The 23,591-nt window shown below is 35.3% G+C and overlaps 2 protein-coding genes and 1 pseudogene across 3 annotated transcripts; 1 reads left to right on the forward strand and 2 right to left on the reverse strand.

Moving 5' to 3' along the window:
- Nucleotides 1–1,711: 1,711 nt before the first annotated feature.
- LOC143625448 (cytochrome P450 76T24-like) lies at nt 1,712–10,125 on the forward strand. The gene is made up of 3 exons (XM_077095768.1): nt 1,712–2,167; nt 8,338–8,787; nt 9,261–10,125. The coding sequence occupies exons 1-3, from the start codon at nt 1,721–1,723 to the stop codon at nt 9,861–9,863; spliced, it is 1,500 nt and encodes a 499-aa protein (XP_076951883.1). The 5' UTR covers nt 1,712–1,720; the 3' UTR covers nt 9,864–10,125.
- Nucleotides 10,126–10,430: 305 nt separating this feature from the next.
- LOC143625518 (small ribosomal subunit protein mS80 (rPPR6) pseudogene) lies at nt 10,431–12,827 on the reverse strand (annotated as a pseudogene). Its single transcript, XR_013152284.1, has 2 exons — nt 10,975–12,827; nt 10,431–10,795 (listed from the first exon to the last, which is right to left on the reverse strand). The product of XR_013152284.1 is annotated as a small ribosomal subunit protein mS80 (rPPR6) pseudogene (transcript).
- Nucleotides 12,828–14,833: 2,006 nt separating this feature from the next.
- LOC143625519 (brefeldin A-inhibited guanine nucleotide-exchange protein 2-like) lies at nt 14,834–22,394 on the reverse strand. Its single transcript, XM_077095835.1, has 11 exons — nt 21,127–22,394; nt 19,533–19,850; nt 19,098–19,455; nt 18,599–19,021; nt 18,226–18,509; nt 17,867–18,140; nt 17,297–17,793; nt 16,876–17,197; nt 16,430–16,781; nt 15,710–16,344; nt 14,834–15,621 (listed from the first exon to the last, which is right to left on the reverse strand). Exons 1-11 carry the CDS (start codon nt 22,314–22,316, stop codon nt 15,010–15,012), a joined length of 5,265 nt encoding a protein of 1,754 aa, XP_076951950.1. The 5' UTR covers nt 22,317–22,394; the 3' UTR covers nt 14,834–15,009.
- Nucleotides 22,395–23,591: the final 1,197 nt, after the last annotated feature.

Here is a 23,591-nt window from a genome sequence, read left to right on the forward strand (position 1 = left end):
TCCGATCAAAATTGTTTTTCCGGCGACCTACAACTAACGACGTTGGAAATCTGTTAGTCGCAGACTGATGGGAACAAATATGAACAAATGTGAGATTATTATCAGCCAATTCAATAGTTGAAACCGACAACAACAAATAAATAATAGTCGAGACTAATAAAAACCAACACACCAAACTAAATGAATCTATGACAAATAAGTATTCACCGTCCACAACTTCCCTTCTATAATTACTTTTTATATGTTATCTTCTCTGGTTTAAAGAAATAAATAATAAAACCATTTAATTTTCGGATGTACTCACATGAAGTGTGTAAGTGTAACATCTTGAAAATTTCGGTTCAAATGTTGACAACTTAGAAAAGATGATGGACTACAAATATTCACAAAAATATATTACGGAGCATGTGAAATAAGAAAAATGGGTTTGTAGGATAATGAAGGAAATGGATATTTGTTACTTTATGTAGACGTATTATAGTCACCACTTCTGCCTCTACGTTGTTACAATCCATTTTAAATACTTTGTCATGAGAATTTGCCATGACTGATGTGGGGGGATCTACATCATTTCTTGGGCATTACTACTACTCGGGATGTTCATGATCCCTTTTTATCTCATGCTAGTTATACATGTGATATTCTGGAACGGACCAGTATGACTAATCGCAAGCCATGTCACGCTCCAGCTGATACGTCCACTAAGCTTAGTGCCACCGCTAGGAATCTTCTTCCAAATGGTTAAATATTGTATGTTAGTCGGGGCTCTTCAATATCTCACATTTAGTTGTCTAGATATTACGTATGCGCTTCAGCATGTTTGTTTGGGCATGCACCGCGGGAGTCTTAATTCGGGATTACGAAATGTATTCTCTAATACCTTAGCAGCACCATTAATTATGGCATACGTCTTGTCTTGGGTACTACTAACACTTTGACCACTTACTCTAATGCTGATTGGGGTGGATGTCTTGATTCATGTCATTCTACATTCGCTTATTGTGTGCTTATGGGAGCAAGTTCATTCTCTTAGGCTTTTAAACGACAACATTTAATTTCATGATCTAGTATGGAGGTTGAATACATAAGTGAGGCAAATGCAGTGACAGAAACTACTTGGATTCACAATTTACTAACTAAACTTGGTGTTGTGTTACAAAAAGTCACATTCGTCTATTGCGATAATGTGTCTACAGTGTATTATTCCATAATCCAATTCATCATCAATGAACAAAGCATGTTGAAATTGACTTTAATTTTGTTCACGAGAAGGTTTGTCTGATAACGTGCATGTATTACATGTGTCGTCATACATGCAGTATGCTAACATATTTACCAAAGGGTTGTCTCGACAGTGTTTTCAGGAATTAGAGCTAGTTTGAGCGATCAGCAGAATCCTGCTCAAACTGCGAGGGACTATTAGAAGATATATATGAAGAATATATATTAGACTCATATTATAAGTAAAATATATTTGCGTATTTATCTATTGATCTATAGTTTTCTTTTCTCATTGTAAATTGCTTCCTTGCTTAAAGGGCTTACACAACTAATCATAAATACACAAATGTTGAAATCATATGCTCTTTAAAGTTTATTATTATTATGTTAATTTGTCAAATTAACCTAATAGTTAGTTGGTAGTTATACGTGACACACTATAAATATATAGTGTCATTAAGAAATATTAATTCACTCATAACCTCACACAAACAAACCTATGGATTATCCATCCTCCTTTCTTTTGTTTTCTTTCCTCCTAATATTAATCTATTTCATCAACATCTCTAAGCGTCACAACTCACGGCTTCCACCTGGACCGTACCCATATCCAATAATCGGAAACCTTTTACAGCTTACAAACAACCCACACCGCGATCTAGCCACACTCTCTAAACGTTATGGCCCTTTAATGTCGCTTAAGCTCGGATTTAGAACAACTATAGTTATTTCATCAGCTGGTATGGCTAAAGAGTTTTTAAAAACACATGACCGGTCGTTCTCTGGACGATCCACTCGATACACTGCTCGAGTGGTGGACCAACATAAACACTCCATGGGGTGGTTGCAGCCCGGAGATCATTGGCAAAAACTACGTCGGATAGTAAAAGAATATTTGATCTCTATACAACATCTAGATGCTAGTGAACTCCTACGAAAGCAAAAGGTACTAGTCGATCGACTTGCAAACTATTTGACTGTATTGAATAAAATTTATGCTTATATATTGGTTAAATACACTAGCATAAATAAGTTGGACCATTCATTTATTATTAAAAGTTAAATAAAAAGGGTATAGTTGTGAACTTGTAAAAGATGAAAATGATTTTTTTTAATCAATATTTTTCTACGTTTTCTATCCTGATAAGTTTCGTAGACTTAAAATAGATTCACATACTTTTTTAATCAATATTTGTCTCTTTCCTTCCCTCAAAATCCAAAATTACACTAATTTTCTCTTATTTTAAATTAAATAATATTTTTATTTTTACCTATGTATCTATAATATATATAAACGAAAACTCAAAAATACTACGTGTCGCGATGTGGTCGCTCCCCCTTTTATGGAGGCCACCGGATTGCTTGAACTTTAAATGGAGGCTTCTCATGCATTTGACCCGAATTCACGGGTATGGGCAGGGGCGGACCCACATAGGTTCGATCGGGGTCCCGGGACACCGATGTTTTTTAAAAATTACTTAGAGACGGTATATTAAATTTTGTAAGGACCCCATAAAAATTAATACTTGGAACCCATACTATTAAGATTGAACTGGTACAGTGGAAAGTCCCTTGTTTTACTTGTGAGAGGTTGTAGGTTCAAGCCCCACCATACTCCTTTTTTGTTGTTTTTTTAATATCCTAGTCTTAGTTATTCAGTTAGGGTATTTGTGCTTTTTGTTAGTTTCTCTCATATAGTCATTATCACCATGCAACATATATAATGTTAACATGGATTCTGCATATTCTTTTATTATTTACCTTGTGTATGTATATTATAATTAATCATTTATTTGTGTTAGAGTTATTTTTTCATGTTTTGGTCAATTATGTAAGACCATATATATAGATTACGTTCATGTTTTTCGAGTATGAATTAAAAGTGTATGTTTCATCTAGTTTGTAATTTAGATTCTTTCTACTTACTCGTTCCCAATGACACCATAGTTCCGTGTTTTATTATGTTCCTCGCCTCGACCCGACCCGAATAACGACCGACCTGAAAAATTTTGTAAACCGAAAAAATTGGGACCCCATTGACAAAAAATCCTGGGTCCGCCACTGGGTATGGGTCTTACCAAACCCATATATTCCTTAAACGAGTTATAACATCTCGTTAAATTAAAACTTAATCTCACCAAATATTAGATGTAAAAATCCGATAAAATAGGGATATATTAAAAAATTAATATATGATTTTTTCAAAATATATTATTATAAATAAGAAACAATTTTATAGTAAAAATATAAATGGGTCTTGGATCTCACCAAACTCATATAACTTTTAAACATGGTTATAACATCTCATTTATTTGCGAAACCTTTTATTATCAAACCATAAGTATATTCTTAACTTACATACAATAAATAAAATTAAAATTCAAAAAATATATGAATACTAAAAACCAATAATATAAAACAACTCCCGTAAAACATAAAAATCCTACGTGTCGCGATGTGGTCGCTCCCCCTTTTTTGGAGTCACCAGATTTGCTTGATTTTTAAATGGAGGCTTCTCATACATTTGACCCGAATTAATGGGTATGGGTCTTACCAAACCCAGATATTCCTTAAACGGGTTATAAACATCTCATTAAATTAAAAATTATTCTCACCAAATTATTGATGTAAAAATCCTATAAAATATGATATACTAAAAATTAAAATCTTATTTATTTTAAAAAAGATATATATATTATTTAAATTAAAAGCCATTTTTATAGTAAAAAATAAACGGGTCTTGGATCTCATCAAACAATAAGTATATTATTAACTTTCATAAATATTATTTATTATTAATTATAATTAAAAAACCAATTTTATAGTCAAAAAAATAAACGGGTCTTGGGTCTCATCAAAACCATATAGCTTTTAAACCGGGTTATAACATCTCATTTATTTGTAAAACAATTTATTATCAAACCATACGTATATTATCAACTTTCATACAATAAAAAAAATATAAATTCAAAAAATAAATAAATATTAGAACAAACATTATAAAACAACCCTCGTAATACGGGGGATAAAACTAATAATATACATAAACGAAAACATAATAATCATATATGTCGCGATGTTGTCGCTCCCTCTATTTTTGGAGTCACCAGATTTGCTTGATTTTTAAATGGAGGCTTCTCATGCATTTGATCCGAATTCACGGGTATGAGTCTTATCAAACCCAGATATTTCTTAAACGGGTTATAACATCTCATTAAATTAAAAAATAATCTCACCAAATATTTGATAGAAAAATCATATAAAGTAGGAATATACCAAAAACTAATATATAATTTATTTAATAAAAGATATATATTATTTATAATTAAAAAACCAATTTTATAGTAAAAAAAAAATAAACGGGTCTTGGATCTCATCAAACTCATATAGTTCTTAAATCGGGTTATAACATCTTATTTATTTGTAAAACAATTTAATATCAAACCATAAGTATATTATTAACTTTCATACAATAAAAAAAAATAAAAAATTCAAAAAATAGATAAATATTAAAAACGAATAATTTAAAACAACCCCGTAATACGGGGGATAAAAACTAGTAATATATATAAACGAAAACATAAAAATCATATGTGTCGCGATGTGGTCGCTTCCCCATTTTTTGGAGTCACCAGATTTGCTTGATTTTTAAATGGGGGTTTCTCATGCATTTGACCCGAATTCACGGATATGGGTCTTATCAAACCCAGATATTTCTTAAACGGGTATAACATCTCATTAAATTAAAAACTAATCTCATCAAATATTTGATATAAAAATCCTATAAGTAGGGATATGCTAAAAATTAAATCTGATTTATTTAAATATGTATCTATAATATATATAAACGAAAACATAAAAATCATACGTGTCGCGATGTGGTCGCTCCCCTTTTTTTTGGAGTCATCAGATTTGCTTGATTTTTAAATGGAGGCTTCTCATGCATTTGACCCGAATTCACGGGTATGGGTCTTACCAAACCTAGATATTCTTTAAATGGGTTACAACATCTCATTAAATTAAAAATTATTCTCACCAAATTATTGATGTGATTTTCCTATAAAATTGGACATACTAAAATTTATTATATGATTATTTTAAAATATTATATATAATTAAGAAACAATTTTATAGTAAAAAACATAAGCGGGTCTTAGGTCTTACCAAACCCATATAACTTTTAAATCGGGTTATAACATCTTAGTTATTTGTGAAACATTTTTATCATCAAACTTTAAATATATTATAAATTCCATTACACTAAATAAAATTAAACCCAAAAAAGTATATAAATATTAAAAACGAGTAATGTAAAACAGCCCCCGTAATACGGGGGATAAAAAACTAGTTATTTATAATTAAAAAACCAATTTTATAGTAAAAAAAAATAAACGGGTCATGGGTCTCATCAAACCCATATACCTTTTAAACCGGGTTATAACATCTCATTTATTTGTGAAACAATTTATCATTAAACCATAAGTATATTATTAACTTTCATACAATAAATAAATATTAGAAAACAAATAATATAAAACAACCCCGTAATACGGGGGATAAAAACTAGTAATATATATAAACGAAAACATAAAAATCTTACGTGTCGCGATGTGGTCGCTCCCCCCTTTTATGGAAGCCACCAGATTGCTTGATTTTTAAATGAAGACTTCTCATCATTTAACCCGAATTCACGGGTATGGGTCTTACCAAACCCATATATTCCTTATACGGGTTATAACATCTCAATAAATTAAAACTTAATCTCACCAAATATTTCATGTAAAAATCCTATAAAACAGGGATACATTAAAAATTAATATATGATTTTTTTCAAAAATTTATTATTATAAATAAGAAACAATTTTATAGTAAAAAAAATAAATGGGTCTTGCGTCTCACCAAACTCATATAGCTTTTAAACCGTGTTATATCTCATTTATTTATGAAACCTTTTATCATTAAACCATAAGTATATTCTTAACTTACATACAATAAATAAAATTAAAATTCAAAAAATATATAAATACTAAAAACAAACAATATAAAACAACCCCGTAATACAGAAGATTAAAACTAGTTTTATATATTTATCATTACTTTTGCGCCCTCATTCATTCATAACTATTTTCAAAATATATTAACAAATTACAAAGTGTTATAGAAACTTTTCAAATATACAGAAAATCACTGCATTTTCACTCTCATCCACTCACAATACCTTAAATCACTTCCTATAATATGAAAACCATAATCACTAAATTTGATGGACGGATTATGAATGCTCTAAGATAATGGAAAATTCTTTAGACACAATCTACACATCGCATATAGTGTTATATGCGGCATATAGAGCCCCCCCCCCCCCCCCCACCCACCCTACACACACACAAAGAAAAAGGGCATTAATTAAAAATTATATGTCATGTGTAGAGCTTTACGCTGCATATGGACCAATTTTTACTTTGGGTTTTTGTTTTTGTACCATTAATCATTTTTTAAAAAAATCTCCTTTTAATACAAATGTTGTAGGGGTGTGCAAGAAATTGAAAAAATCAATCCAAAACCAAAAAATCCAAACCAAGACAAAAACAGACGGTTTGGTTTTATGTTTTTGTAAAAACCGCACTAACGGTTCGGTTTTGGTTTTGCATGTAAAAGAAACCAAATAAACCGAACCGAACCAAATTCCTAATTTTTTTTTATATTTATATTAAGTAATTTATAAGAATTTAATAAAAATGTAACTACAATATTTTTGATCAAATGTATAATAATCTATTATTTTACAATTACCAAAATTATTTATACCTAAATTCATTATTTTTTGTCAACATTATTTTTCGACCTAAAATTTTTTAAGCACAATTGGCAAAACCCGAAGAAACCGAAACCAAAAAGAAATCCGAAAAAACCGAAACTAAACGGTTTCAAAAACTCCAAAAATCGAAGTTTTGGTTTTCGGTTTGGTTTTAGCCAAAAACTGCACCGAACCGCACCACGCACACCCCTAAAATGTTGTTATCAACAATCGGCTCGAATTCAAAGTTACAGTGGAACAATATAAATAAAAAAATATTTATATAAATATATATAGACAACCATTACAACGAGTTTGTACAAATAAAACAAAATGTAGAAATCTATCTAAGCGACACCATTCGGGTGTGGTAGCATCCATCGGGGGTAGCCGTGGTGCTCTAAGCCTGAAAATGCAAGTGCATATGGGGGTAAGTCTGTAACTCCACATCCCCCTCGATGGAGACCGGTGTCAGTGTCTGTGGCATCGTCTGATCTTGCTGCTCCATCTCATTTTTTTTAGATTAATTAATATTTTTTATATATTATTAGATAAAAAAATTATCAATAATTATTATTTTTAATTATTTATTGTTAAAAAACTATTAATTAAAAAAGGATTAATTATTACATTTGATTATTTATTTTTAAAAGCTATTAATTAATAAAAGTATTAATAAAAAATATTAAATTAAAAAAGATTAATTGGTTATTTATAAAAAATAGTATTTTTAAAATAGTTTAAAAATACACGGCTATACGTCACATATTGAGCTATATGTGGCGTATAATGGAGTGCACTCTATTTCTTTGTCTGGTGTCACTAGCAGGATTCTTAATAATATATAAATAGACATGACTTTACGTACGTATTCACATAGATCTTCAATTATATTTAGATAACTGTGATGTGTTATAATGGTCATATTAAAATCTTAAAAAAATATTAAAATAACATGTTATCGCAGTTCTAATATTAATTAGTTATAGTTTTAAAGTCAACGTCACATATATAGTCGGTTAATGTATAAAAAGAGATCATCCATGAAGTATGTGAAGGTCTGAAGGATACATGACAGAAGATGTCTATTCTAGGGCAAGCTTATATGTGTCTGTAAAGTTATACGTAGTTTTAGACAAACCTTGTAATGGTTTGGACACATCAAATGAACACATCCTTGGTTAAACGCAATGATGTAACTAGTTTAGACACGTGATACTAATCGGATAACTTAAACGTATCGTTGTAGCTAGCTAAGATGGATTGCTTTTGATTCTTAAGAATACACAATTGTAATATATACTTGATTGTGGTTCTAGGTACAAGAACTTCTTGATCATGTTAATCAATGTTGTACAAAAGAAAAGGCTGTCAACATAGGTGGAGTTGTCTTCACAACGTCAATTAATCTTCTCTCAAACATCATGTTTTCTACGAATTTCGCTCAATATGACTCTGAGTCCGCACAAGAATTTAAGGACGCGATACGGGCTTTAATGGAAGTTTTAGGGAAGAATAGCATAGTCGATTTTTTCCCAATTCTTCGACCATTTGATCCACAAGGATTAGTGAAACACGGAAATGTTTATGGCAACAAAATATTATCTGTAATTGATAGGATCATCGATCAACGGTTGCAAACAAGGTCGGGTTCATCATCATATGAGGGTGTTACATCAACAAACAACGATGTTTTGGATTCGCTTCTTAGCCTCCACCTAAAAGATGAAACTGAGTTTAGTCGAGATGACATGACGCATTTGTTTTTCGTAAGTACATAACTATAGGATGTCATTATGGTAGTTACATCAATGGCAAAGGATAGTGAGGGCCAGGGGTGGCCCTGTCCCCTTTTTTTGTGTGGTAGTGTAAATTTACTCGCTTTTCGCCCAACAAATTTTATACATTGTGTAAAGTGACCAGTTTTTTTAACCGAAAGTCCCCCCCCCTTCGGGCGCAGTTCTCGTCCAAGCGTCGCCATTGACTCACATTATATATCTTTTAGACTTTAAGAAATGAAGAATGCATGGACATTTTCACTTACTAGTAAATGGAGATATTTTATATATAAAAGTGGGTGTTCTATTAAAACAGTTTACATGTCTGAAAAAGTTATTCATTTATGCAAACTGTTTTAATTTTATTATTATATTTTTAAATCAAGTACACGAACTAGATAGTTAATATTTTTTTCTTTTCTAGATATTGGGCCTTATATTTAGTAATTCATGACCTATCGTAGGAAAATTTAATTGCGGGAACCGATACAACATCAAGCACAATGGAATGGGCCATGGCCGAGCTTATTCGTAACCCAGATAAAATGGAAAAGGCCCGATCAGAGATCAAACTCATGGAAGGCAACAAGAATACGAACGACCCGGATTTCTCTCAACTCACTTACCTACAAGCAATTATAAAAGAAACTTTGCGATTACATCCTCCGGCGCCTTTACTTATCCCTCGCCGATCGATACACGACACAGAAATCCAAGGTTTCATCGTGCCTAAAAATGCACAAATCTTCATTAATGTTTGGATGATAGGGCGAGACCCAAAAGTATGGTCAAACCCTGAAACTTTCATGCCGGAGAGGTTTCTAGACCTTAAAACCGACTACAAAGGTCAAGATTTCGAGCTCATACCATTTGGTGCTGGGATTAGAATATGTCCGGGATTGAATATTGCTCATAGAATGTTACCCATGGTGTTGGGTTCGTTGATTCAGAGGTTCGATTGGAAATTGGAAGGAAACATGAGAGGACAAGATTTAGACATGGGTGAGAAGTTTGGTCTCACCATACAAAGAAGTATACCATTGAAGGCCATTCCAGTCAGAGTTTGATTGTTTCTAAATTAGTGCTTATGTTGTCAAATAAAAATTATAATTACAAATGATAAGTGTTAGAAAATAATTTGTTAAATAATGTGGAAGTAAATGTTAATGTACTTGGTATTAAATTTCTAATGAATTTGGGTAGTATATAACTTTCCTGGTAAGATATTGTGATTTTCTTCAAATGGTACCTAAAGTTGAAACAGTCTAATAGATTCCAAGTAGTAGATGATATTGTGGCGTTGACCATCGAGTGGCCATGAGATTGTAAGAATTTATGCCATAAGATTAACATTACTGAGAACATGTTGGGAGGATTTGAAGTCAAATAGAACAACGATATCGTGACCCTGACCTTCTTTGTTTGTCATTGTCATCAAACCGAGAACATATTTCATCAGGGAGTCAAAGATGCAGATTCAGGTTTTGACGGTCGAAACTATATAATGTGGTTTTGACTGTCGAAAATATTCATTTAGAAATCTAAACCAAATGAATCTTAAACCAAATTCATTTAAGCTTTGACTGTCGAAACTACATAATGTGGTCCATTAGAGCTCTAAAAAGACTTCTGCATTAATGTGTGATCATCAAGTGTTTGTAATTCTTATATCGATTAAAATTACTACAGATTCTCCGTCTTCCAAAACATGATCTTTCAAATTTATAATGGTGTTATAAATTATAATTTTAGTTTTAGACAAGATGTCCCAAAAACTATTAAGCAATCAATCATGTAAATGTCTACAAAAAAATGCACAAATAATTTCCAACATTCAGATAAACAAAAGGTCCACTATGGGAGATATCAAGAGCAAACAGATAAACCGAGTCACCGAAATAAAATACTACAAATTCTTCGTCTTCCAAACCTGCCAGCACAAGCTGAGTTTTACCCGACCCCATTGATTAGCAGGGCATTGGTGGGTCCCATTAGTTTTCTGGTAACGGGTTATCATGGTAACTAAAAAAATATTAAAAACTGTCTGCCCTTGTTATTGTTTGATGTTTAATTGCTAAGAACCTAACTAAAGGGGAAATCTTTGTTGCGAAGTAGAAACATTTCTGTCTGTTGAACCTTATAAGGATCTAGCAAACAAAAAAACACGATTTGACATACCTTCTTCATGGTACAGATCAACTACCAAAAAGACAAAAACTTTAAGCTGCAACACTCATTTCGTTGCTCCCTTTTCCCTCTTCTTCCAACTCCTTAACCGCTCTTATAAGTGACTTTGTGATCCCATTAAGATGCAAGCCCTTTCTGGTCATTTCCTCCATTAACTTCTCTGCCATTACCCAATCCGCAGCTTTCAAGCAAAGCGATTGAATCAGTTTATTATACTCATCAGTATTAGGCCGAACCCCATACTCTTCCATCTCCTCCAATAACTTCACAGCCTTTTCAAACTGCTCAAGTTTACAATACCCACGAATAATCGTATGATAAATGACAGGAGTCAGCTTGCAGTGATTCTTTTTAGCTTCGGTTAACATCTTGGCAGCTTCTTCCATTTCACCACCCTTAACGTACCCACTCATAATCACACTGTAAGCAAACACATCAGGCTTGAGTCCCCTATTTTCCATCATCCTCATAACCTTTATAGCTTCTGTCAAATCTCCCGACTTTGAAAGTGCATTGATAACCGTATTAAAGATTGCATTTCCAGGTGGAGGACCGTTATCAATCATTCTCGACAACAAAGCTTTTGCCCCTTCGATATCATTAACTCTGCACAACCCCTGAATGACACACGCAAACTGCTTGATTGCATACTTCTGGTTCTGTAAATCATCCAACATATTCAACGCAGAGTGAACCGAATCAGCATCGTTCTTCTTTCGATCACATAAAGAAGTAATCAAAAAGTTAACAGGCAGTTGAGGTGGATATCTTTGTTTCTCCTTCGCTGATAAATAAACAGAGTGAGCTTCTTTCACCATCCCACCTTTACACAAATAATACATGATATCCCCAACTTTCCCTGCTTCCGGTAACTTCTCCTCACTAACCATCCTCTCACAAACTAAACCAACACGATCATAAATCGAACGCCTACAAAGCGCTTGAACAGTATAATAATAAGTATCCGCATTCGTCTCACAACCCAACTCTCCAAACTTGTTATAAACCTCGAACCCGGCCATCCCTTTACCCAACCTCGAAAACAACGATATCAACACATTAAGCATCTCACTACTCACAACACCATTATCCTTTTCCCCAATCTCCTTAACCAAATCCCATAACTTATACGCAACCTTCTTTTTCAACTCCTTCGAAACCGCTCTCACGAGCGCATCTAGCGACCTCGTAGTAACCGGAACCGCAGCCCACTTAAAGAAACCAATCAAATTCTCCCCCGAAACATCCGAAGCTTCCAACACTTTCACCACAAACTCTTCGCTTATATCCAAATTCATTTCGTCGAGACTAGACTCTAACGACCTCGTAACAACATCAACATCAACATCCACGTCAACATCCACGTCATCACCTTTACTCTTGAGCAAAGCTATCACTCTCTCTAACTCATCAACATCAATATTAACCTCATTAGTTTCACCGTTAACCGGCTCCACCGATACCGGATTCACAGAATCTGTATCTTCGATATCGAACACGCTTTTAACCTCATCAACACTCTCACTCCAAATCTCTCCCATATTAAAACTATTATTATTACTTTCAACCTCATCAGCAATCATATCATTATCATTATTATTATTATTATCAGTAATAATTGAATCTGTGGAGGTGGAACTGAAGAGTCTAATTGCATACGATTGTGGAAATGAACCTATGGATCTGAAACTATTATCCGTACGGCAATTGGAAGCTAGGGTTTGAAGATTGTGTACCTGAGAATGCGATTGTGAGATTCGTTTGACGGCTGATCGGAATCTGCGAGCTGCTATGACTCTTGATCGCCACATTTTGGTGAATTGGATTTGATAAGAGTGTGTGTGTGTGTGTGTGCGTGATGGTTGAAGGAGGAGGATTGTAATGAGTAAAACCCTAATTATTTGGGGGTGTTTTAGGTTTTAGCCTTTTAGGATTTGAGTGTGAGTGGGTCGGGTCGGGTCGGGTTAGTGGGTGGGTGGTGCAAATAGGAATGTGTGACGGTTCAGAACCGCGAGAACCGAACCGAAAATGACTGAAAAATAGAACCGGAACCTATTATAGTAAACCGGTTCGGTTCCAGGACCGGTAAAGCCACTTCTCGCTAATCGGTTCTGGCCAGAACCGGTTCGATCGTTTATATATAAAATGAGTGCAAGCTTTACAAGTTGCAAAACAAGTTTATACAATTGTATGTCTTCTTTCACGGTAAAACTAAATTAGATTACAACATGAACATCCGTTATATTTTTTATTAAATTCTAATTGTTGAAGTTATAAAATCATTAGCAAAGATAGATAAATGGAAGATCATATATTTTTTTATTAAGTTACCTTGATAGCTTAAGCCAAAATTGATAATGGTTTCTAGGTCTTGAACGTAAAGAAAGAAAATTTGAATTAAGAAAGGATTGAACTGATGCCGGTTAATAAGTTACTTTGTAAAAATTAGGGATTAGTGAATTTATTTAAAACGTTTTTAATATTCAGGTTCTTTGGTTCCAAGTCTAGAACCGTTGGTTTTACCCGGAACCGGACCGAGAATCGTTTAAAACAAATTCTGAGAATCGAGAACCATAAGTTAACAAACATTAGCGGTTCTGAGGCACCCGTTCAGTTCCGGTTCCTCGGTTATGGCAGTTTCGAACCTTTTTTTGCTCACCCCTAGGTGCAAATACTCATTAAAACGGAATCAAAAAATGTAATTACTCGTTTAGCCCTTGAGTTAGAAGTAGAGGTGCACAAATAAGGTATTTTTAGGAACTGGAACTGGGTAGGAACCGGTGGTATTGTCAATAAAAGTAAAAGCCAGGTTGGGTAGGAACTAGTTTCGGGTATAGTCAGGTTTTTTCGGGTTACGGGTAGGGTCGGTTTTGACCGGGTATATCCGGTTCTGGTTTCTGCAGTTCCAAGTATGACTCCGAGAAGAAATCCTATATCAGGTCGTACTCACGGGTTGGGTGCGGGCAAGAACCGATTTTGAGTCGGTACACCGAGTCGTATCCGGAACCGGGTATTTTATGCACCTCTGCCTTGAGTTATTATTGTGATGTGCAATTTGATACTTTTGTTTTTGTGGTTCTTTTGCCTTTTAATTATCATTTATAATAATAATAATAATAATAATAATAATAATAATAATAAATTTAAAATTTCTGTTTTTATAGAATAACTTAGACAATATTAAGTACTAAAATTTAAAATTATATTATTCGAACTTTAAAGAGTTGATAGAACTTAGATTTAATCAGATAAAAAGTCAACAACATTGGTTGTTCTTCTTTAACCCTTAGTTTCAATCTTATTATATCAATATCAACTAAGATCTTCTCATTACTTAATATTAACCATTTAAGGGTATTAGGGACGTAGCTCGTGTACCAAAATAGGTTAGTATGGCTACGTGGGTACACCCACCGACAATTTGGGTCGTGCAATGGTTATAGCATTTCGGGTTGTGCTACCCGAGTCTTCATGTGCGAATGTGCGATGATTTAAAATGGTGTGTGTGTATTCAGGTACTTTGGAACACCACCATCATCAATTTGGGTAGCTGTGGGTAAATATGAAGTAAAACCTAGCGATTTGTAGTTGCATTTGGGTAATATGTGGACTTGTGGAGCACCTCGGATACCTTAATTACTGTTCAAATGGTCCAAAAAAATTTCTACGCTTACTATAGCAAGGTTACACATTCTAGAATGCAACATAAGAGACATTCTCATCACCAGTCGCAACGAGAAAGGGCGGGGATTGTACATTCAAGAAGACAATAAACATGCCACCTTACACTCAACAATGAAACAAATCACCATCTCTAAGAACCCACCAGAAAGTCGGATCAACTACCATGTTATAAAGAAAACTGTAATTTCTATATCAAAACCAAAAAGTACGCAATACTTATTACATCATATGAAAATTCATCACCAGGATACAACAAAACTCCTGACCCAACCTATCGATCTCTAAACTAGAGAATAACGGTATTATAACACACAAACTTAAACATAAACATACCTTACCCTATCAACATGACCGGAGCAGAACTGGTCCCACTGAAGAACTAAGCATTTCACTAAGAGCCACCTGAACATCACTGGACCCATGTTCGCACCTTATCAAGCTTGAAAGCAGAGGGAAATAGCTAGCCAGATGCTTCTCAAACAAAGACTCGCCCAAACCAGATATAGCTTGTAAGGTTACAACAATAACAGGAGCACGAGCCGCCAATTCTCCCTTTTTACCAGACCCCAACGGTATCAACCACCGGGGGTGGACCCCAGACGACCCCTCGTTCGTATTTGCAGGAAGTGCTAGTTCTATGTAAGATTCTAAAACTTCTTGGCAAAGGGAAACGAGAGACGACTCCACTTTTGATTCGTCATAAAACAGAGGTTTATCGATTGCAAGATTTTGTACAAATGTTAGGCAGATTTGGTATGATTCGTTTTCGAGGCGTAATAGTGGTGGATCTTGCATTTGTGTCATGGGTTGAAAGTCTAGTAATTTGGCTCGTAATGTGGTGTCGGTGTTTATTTTGTGAGCATGGTCTGCCACTGTGTGCACTGCATCAAATAAAACCATGGTGTTCTTTGCTGATAGAAGATGTCTATACCCGTTGTATATGTCTGTTATCGCCTGACAGATTTAAAAAGATGATTATTTAAACAATATTATGATTATAATAAGAATGTTTAATAAGCATATAACTATATAGTATTTATACCTGGATCAACAAAAGTTGAACTGCAGCATGACACTTGGCGTCAGAAATGGCAGCATATAGACGACTCTTCTGCACGTTCTCCAAATTGTCGCCATCACTTTGTGCTAATGAAACATCTTCATACTTCAAGTTGATAATATCTTCATTAAGAACAATTGAGAAATCTGGAAGTGTTGCATTAGCGGCTTCCTTAAGTGACAAAACCACTTCTAGCCATTTATCATCTGTGAAGAACTCGCCAGCACTACTCATCAAACGAACAAATGCAGCAATACCAATACCAGCAAGGCTTTGATGCGGTCGTTTAATAAAACTTACTAATAACGACAAAACCTTCTCCAAAAGTGGGTTAACGGTTTCATAAAAGTTAATAAACAGATCCATAACCAATTGAAGGGCTAGAGTACACGTCTCATACAGCCAAGAGTCTTGATCGAGCTCATCCACATCAGCATTAGGAGAAGAGTCAGACGCGTGCCGAACATAGTCAAAGATAGGAAAGAGGACAGAATCAAACACTCTTTCCCACAATGGTAGAGAAAAGTGACGACCATGGTTCCTTAATGTATCAAAAAGTACTTGAAGGGCGCTTTCTCTAATCTCAGGCCTCGGGTCAAAGCCAAGTTCAGACAAACCTGATAAGAAAAAAATAAAACAATTATGAAAATAGATCAATAAGATGCCATCTCAGCATCAAATAATGTTAATTATTCTTCTCACCAGCCAATAATGGAAACCAAAAGTATAAATGGTCTTCCTTATCTGCCAACTCATCACGGTCGTGTTTCCCGTCCTTCCCTTGCTGATGTGGCGAAAGGGACGTTGAAGAGGAACCTAGATCTCCTTCAGCAAGTTTTGCAGCACAGAAACGCAAAAAATTGATAGCACTAAGACTTATATCTTTGTCAGATCTGTTATTGGTAAACGCAACCAGACAATTTACACAATCGGTAAAAGTTGTGGTTTCCGTCTCGGTAATGTATGGAAAATAATCTCGAATTATTTTCTCGATTATCTCAAACGCAAGAAGTACAATGCTTCTATGGTCATCAGAAGCTGCTGCTGTGAACACCTGATAATGTTACCAGGATCAGAAATAAAATAAAATTGCACGAAAACCAAGAAAACGAGAGCTTTTATATTGTAATATTGTAATATTGTAATACCATGAACATGCTTTTCCAGCCAGACTTGACATGATTGACACGTGATAAAACCATCTGAGAGACGCATCGGATAATTAGTTCTCTAATTTCCACAGCACTGCTCTTGCGCATGACAATCACAAACGGCTTCATAAAATCATTCTGGAAATTGTAATTAGACAGCTCTTCTCTTTCCAAAAACTTCATGGATAGTTGCCTTAACGAGTCCATTGCAAAAATTGCAATTGACAAATTCTCAGAACATCCTATAGTAACGAAAAAGTTGGAAAGCACGTTCCAGATGCTTGTCCACACGAGCCTGATCCGGTTCATGTTGTAGTGGCTGAGCAAAAAAGAAAAAACAAAGATAAGTTACATACAATAAAATTAAAAAGCAATGCTGACATGGCAGAGCTGATGTGGCAAGGAATAAGATTCATACGCAATCTCGACTATTTTCGTGAGGCTGAATACTCTGGGATCAGATGGAGAACGTAGCTCCTCCATAGACACTTTGCAAAGTGCTTTCACAAAGTCAACTATAGCTTCACTGTTTAATTTCTGACTTCTTGTAAATATACGGTTCATTTCTCCAACTTGTTCCAGCAAGCTTAAGTTGTTGACCAAATTGTTGACTTGTTCTGGTGTAATACCAGCAGTAACATTACCGCCTATGCCAGCACTATCATATGAACCTCGTCTCATAGCTGCCGCCACCTGGTGAATCCTACCAGCTTCCTTTTTCTTAAGTACAGGAAGGATGTTTGACTTTGACTGTGATTTGTTGGATTCATTCTGATTAACAGAAAAGAAGGTGGCGTCTGGTGGGGCCCCCTCTCCTAACAAATGCAAATGCTCAAATCGAGACACACATGTGAAAATATGTTCCCATGCGTCCTGTAAGTAGTTCCCATCTTCATATGCAACTGCAACCATTGCCTGTGAAACAACAAAAATGTTAAGAAATTTATGGCCATAAAAAGTTTTTTATGATGTCAAAAATGACACAAACCTTGATGGCCTCTATATTCTTTTGTTTAATATCTGCTGGTGAATGGAGACTAGTAAACTTTGCAAGTGATGTCACGAAAGCATCTCGATGAGTCTTCATGGACATTGCTGATGTAACATGTATTGCATACCGGAATCCTTCTAGACATTGTGAAATTACAAGGTCGTCCTCACTTTGGTCAAAAGGAACAGTAAAGGCTGCCAGCATAGGAGCCCAGCATACCTCTACCATGAATCTGAGTATAAAGACATCCATTGCAGCATAGAAAATCGACCTACAAAATAAAAATATATGTAAAAATCATATGAAGATTTACAATTTACAATAATTGTTCTTAACAAATAAATATTTCATCTTACTCAGATTTTTGTGCTTTCTCTTTGAACTGTTCTTGCATGTGTTGCATAAGATCATCACTTGTATTGTCATCACCTCTCTTGCGAACCACAATATTCAGTATACTGTCTAAACCTAAAATCCTGTTTGAATTTACAGATTGCTTCTGTTTAAGAGCTAAATCATCTTCCTTCATTTTGATTTCATTTTTAGATATTCGTTCATATAATGATTTCAGGTACTCTGCAGGCAAATCTTTTCCGTCATCTATGCCACGGTTATTTCTTATAAAATCATCAGCTGACATCTGCAAATTTACACATATGTTCAGTATTGGCAACACTATATGATCAATAATGGTTAATACTTCCATTTAAGTACATCAAATGATTATACCTTATTTTTAACCATGGGATTATGAGCATCAGTATTGAGCAGTATAACAGAGTAAGCAAGAACATATGCAGTGTCGGCACTAATAAATGCTTTCGGGTTGCATTTACAGTAACGTTCAGCAAATTTTTCCATAATTCGATCAATTTTTTGTGCCTCGCCAGGCAATCTAAATCCCCTCAGAAAAGATCTGATTGCCTCATCGAAATCCATACCTTCAAAATCAAACGAGTCAACGTATGCATGCATCACTTTCAGTGATAGATCTTCTCTTTCCCCAAGGTAATCTCCAATCAAAGTTTTATTCAAACCAGAAGCATTCTTTAAAAAATCCGCTATTTCTTCAGGAGAATTCCCCACTTTGTTCACTTTGATCAAGAATTCAATACCCTTCTTGGGCTTCCTATTAAAAAGAGATATACCTTCCTGCAATTAATCTATCTTTAGATATCTGAGAAAATCCAGATAAAACAGAATAAAAAACAAAACTGAAAATATTAACCTGAAGTTCAAGCTTGTAAGCCCGACGTTGCTCGATTGTTGAAGCATCTGAAACTTCACTAGAAGCTTCCGAATGGGAATCTAATCCATCTGAAGGCTCATTCTCATTTGCATTTGCATTCCCATTTTCCATGGGAGAATCTCCAGTTTCAGGATTGTTTTCAATAACTTCAAATTTCTTTTCTGAATAAGGATCGGGAATGTGCAATTGTTTGTTCATCCAGTCACCCATTGATTTTAAAATAGCAATCAAGCACTTCATTGCTTCATGTTTCAAGGCTGCATCTTGAGGTGGTAAAAGAGTAGTTGTAACACCTGGTTGGACACCTTGAGCCGTTTTAAGAAGTCCATTCACCGTCCTGTGGAAATTAAAAACTTGCCATATTTAATACAATCCTGTTAATTATAAAGGTAACATGAATATTAAAGGTTATACCTCTCAAATATGTTGGAAGAATTGACATCACAATCATAGTTGATGAATATGTCTACCAATATCTGTGAATCAACGCACAGCCTTTCGAAAAACCGCAATACAATAATCTTTTGCTGGAAATTAGGTTGGGCAACATTTTCTAGAACCCTAAGAACAATCATTGGAAAGAATACTCCAATTTCTGCTTTTAATCCAGCTCTGAATCTTGAAACTAAGCTGAAGAATATGGAACAGGAGAGCTGAAATACAATCACAAGGGTTGAAGCACTGTTCTTCAATAAAGACAGGCATAGGTACTGCCTGATGGCACCCAAGAATCTGTTCCAATAAAAATAGTAAATATGTAAGTGCAAACAATTTGAAGTTGAATCGTAAATACGATAAATAACCAACTGTGAAAGCAGGCTTAAAAGTTCCCTTGAATAAAGAATATTCTAGCTACAAAACTCAAGTTTTCATTAGGTAAGATTTATAGGATGATTTTTCAATCAATCAAGCACTAGTAACTTGTAACCGTTCAGAACATTGGCTTAACACGAAATAAAATTTGTGTTTTAACAGGTTTGAACAGAAGCAGGTAGTAGTACTTTAGTAGTCATAATTACAGCACGGTAGCACTCTAAAAGCAACCGATTCTGTGGTACTCAACATTCAGTTTCTCTATGCTTATATCAAAAGGTTTAAGTACTTGTATAGAAGCCTAGAAGCTTAAGATGATCTATTGATTCTTGTGGCCAGCTGGCCATAACATAAGGAAAGCTGGAAAGTATTATCCTTTCATTAATCCAAACAAATTGCTAGTGGGCAAAGAAAATAGTAATTCTAAAGAAGTAAACAAAATAAACTTTTTATCAAAACTAAAAAGAGTAACTCTAAAGCCACGACCACAAAGGAGAGAAACTGCACGCATGTATTTTTCACAATGTTCTAAAAAGCGTTTGGCAGAGCTACTCAGTCGAGCTACTAGCATAGTAGCATCAGTTCATCAACTTCATTTATACTGACTCATTATAGAAACCGTTAATTACAGAGCTACAACACATCAAATATTATTGGCATAACACTTTCCTTTTATTCATCATGTTTATCAATTCACATATTTGACTTCCATCCAAAGTATTTATACACGTATTATGTTAACATATTTTATCCATCATGTTTATCAATTCACATATTTAACAAGAATAGTCTTCTACCGTGAATTACTGCGTTATAAAATAAAATGAGCTTACAAATTAAATGCCTAGAGCAGTAGAACCCTAAACTATTCTTTAGCTTATAAAGATCGGATGTATAGTAGTATAGTAAACGATGTCTTCAACAAAACAATATACCATAAAAAGGATAACTAGTCACAAAGACAAGTCTTTTGGCCTTGGTATGAAACTATTTACATGTGAACATTCTAAATCATATATGGTGCACTTTATTCAATAAGCCAAATAGCCGATGCCGATGCAACATATACAGACATTATTATATCATAAAATTCACGTTCCCAAAGAGCAATCTAACTGGCATAACTTAACTAGGCTAAATCCAAATTATTATTAACATATAAAGAAACGGAAAAACATGTGTAAGTGGTAAGTACCTTTCACTAGTTCTAAATATAGCCCCAGCATTCTCCAGCAAGATCTTGAGCAGCTCCAAAGCAACAATCTTTCCTCTCATCAACTGCGGATCTGACAATGCCTCTTTTGGAGGAGTCTTCATTGACAGCTTACACAAAGCTCTAAACACCAAAAACGCATCTCTTCTCAGCTTATTCCCAATCTGCACATCCGAATCATCATCCTTCTCAGTCTCACCATCCGCCAACTCCCCCTTCCGCCCCTCCAAAGCTGTCTTATACATACTCATCTCCCAGTACTTCGCATCCAGCATATCCTTATCTGTCGAATCCAACAAATCCGCAGGATTCGTCGACTCTGTAGTCGACGTCTTCGTCTCAAACGCTCCATTATGCGCACCACCATTCGCTGCCACTGGCGTCCCCTGATTCAAAACCCCGTCAATCTCCTGCATAACCTTACTAATAAACCCTTGCACAAACACCGCCATCGGCACGTCCTCATCCCCACCCTTCTCCGGCGGATCCATCAACTCAGCCACAACAATCGGCTGCACCGGCACGGTCGACGAATCCGCCTCCATTCTCCTAAACACAATCACCAGCATCTGAATCAACGACGCCTTCGCCGTCGTCTGGTTCACCACATTCCTACTATTCGAAAACACATCATAACAAGTCCTCACAATCTCCAACAAACTATCACCATGAATCCTTAACTGAATCGACGTCACCGCCGACAAAATCGTCTTCAACACTAACAACTCCACTCCCTCATCACCTAACTCACTACACCTACACACAGACTCAATCACCTTCCCTAACAGCTTCGAATCCAGTCCACCGGACGGATCCGATTCGCCGCGTAAGCAACCGAACGCAATCAACTTCTGTATACAATCAACCGCCGGTTCGGCGATCTTAACATCACCGGAACAGCAGGCTTTAATAATAGGACTTAATAACAATTCAGATTCATCTAGGTTAAGTACGTTATTACCGGAATCGAAGAGTACACCGGAGTGGTGAGGTGAATTTGAATTAGGTGACGTGGCTAGGTCTAATTTAGGTGAATTAATGTGTTCAATTAAGGATTTGCATTCGTTACCTAATTTGGAGTGTTTACGCCATGAGCATGATTTGATGATCTTGTCTAGGGCTGGAAGTAACACGGTGTTGATTAGACGGGAATCGGCTTCCGGAGAAGCCATCCCGTAGCTATCTCCGGCTAGATCTGGTGGTGGTGGATTGTGGTGGTTTACGGTGGCGATCTCGTCGGAGTAAAGAGTGTGTGTAGTGGTCTGAGATGGAGTTGAGATTGAGATCTTGTAAGTTCTGATGAGTGTGATCTGTTAAAACCCTCATTTCACACTAAAATAAATATAGTATAAAAACTAGTTGGTGTCGGACGGGTCGGTAAAACACGAGCGTTACCGGCCTCAAGCGTTGAAGCGATAAGTTGACGCGAATCGAATTGGATTCGGATACGTACATTTCACACTAAAATAAATATAGTATAAAAACTAGTTGTGTCGGGCGGGTCGGTAAAACACGAGCGTTGTAGGTTGAGGCGATAAGTCGACGCGAATCCAGTCGGTTTCAAAGATGTTCATTTCACACTAAAATAAATATATTATAAAAACAAGTTGCGTCGGGGGAGGTCGGTAAAACATGAAGCGTTGAAGCGGTAAGTTGACGCGTATTCGGTCACTTTCATAGTTACGTGCGTTATTTTACCGGAACTAAAACGAAAAATCAAACAAAAAAATATAAAACTTGAAGCGGATCAATGTGGTGGTGTTGGTCAATAAAACTCGATTGTTGATAAAACCATATCGTTGACGATCCTGGGCATTGGGTGTAACATCCTAAATATTATAATGATAAATAAAGAAAGTTACGTTTAGTGATTTCGCGTTATTAAGTAAGTTATACCGAGTAAATAACGGATCATGGACTTAGATTAATTAAGATGGATTAAGGGTAATGGGCCTTAGGTCCATGGGCTTTAAGGGATATAAATATCCCCTTAAACCATCCTAAAACCCTAACTATCATTTCCATCTTTCATAAATCTCTACACACTCAAAAAACACACACATACACTACACCTCATACGCCCGAGAGAGAGAGAGCGGATTCGAGTCCAAAAATCAAGCCGACCATTATTAGATCTTCAATATACGAGATAACCAAGCAAACCGCGACCACACCGAACGTATAAAAGGTATGTTTTGGTCCTAAAGATTTCGTTTTTATAAACGTTTAGTCTTGAAACTTAGAACGAGAGTAGATCGGGTATAAACGAAACATAAAGTTGTAAACTTGATGATAAATACGGGTGTAATGAACCCGAAAATGGAAACGGCTCGATTAATGAACCCTTAACATTAGTATTGAACGTTTTTACCATAAAGGTCCAAACTTTACGTCATTTCGGGCTAAGTTTTACCCAAACAAGGCCATGGGAATGATCGCGGGACTTG

Source organism: Bidens hawaiensis, unplaced genomic scaffold (genome assembly GCF_021521415.1).
Source record: "Bidens hawaiensis isolate Kalapana, Puna unplaced genomic scaffold, B.hawaiensis_p1.1 tig00004105_1, whole genome shotgun sequence".
NCBI lineage: Eukaryota > Viridiplantae > Streptophyta > Magnoliopsida > Asterales > Asteraceae > Bidens > Bidens hawaiensis.

Bases quoted from the DNA above. Each gene is read 5' to 3' on its own strand.
- LOC143625448 (XM_077095768.1), top strand. From the start codon at position 1,721: ATGGATTATCCATCCTCCTTTCTTTTGTTTTCTTTCCTCCTAATATTA. The intron at 2,168-8,337 runs GTACTAGTCGAT...TTGTGGTTCTAG, and splicing joins AACTCCTACGAAAGCAAAAG to GTACAAGAACTTCTTGATCA. The intron at 8,788-9,260 runs GTAAGTACATAA...GACCTATCGTAG, and splicing joins ACATGACGCATTTGTTTTTC to GAAAATTTAATTGCGGGAAC.
- LOC143625519 (XM_077095835.1), bottom strand. From the start codon at position 22,316: ATGGCTTCTCCGGAAGCCGATTCCCGTCTAATCAACACCGTGTTACTT. The intron at 19,456-19,532 runs GTATAACCTTTA...TAATTTCCACAG, and splicing joins TCTTCCAACATATTTGAGAG to GACGGTGAATGGACTTCTTA. The intron at 16,345-16,429 runs GTGAGAAGAATA...TTTTCTTATCAG, and splicing joins TTGGTTTCCATTATTGGCTG to GTTTGTCTGAACTTGGCTTT.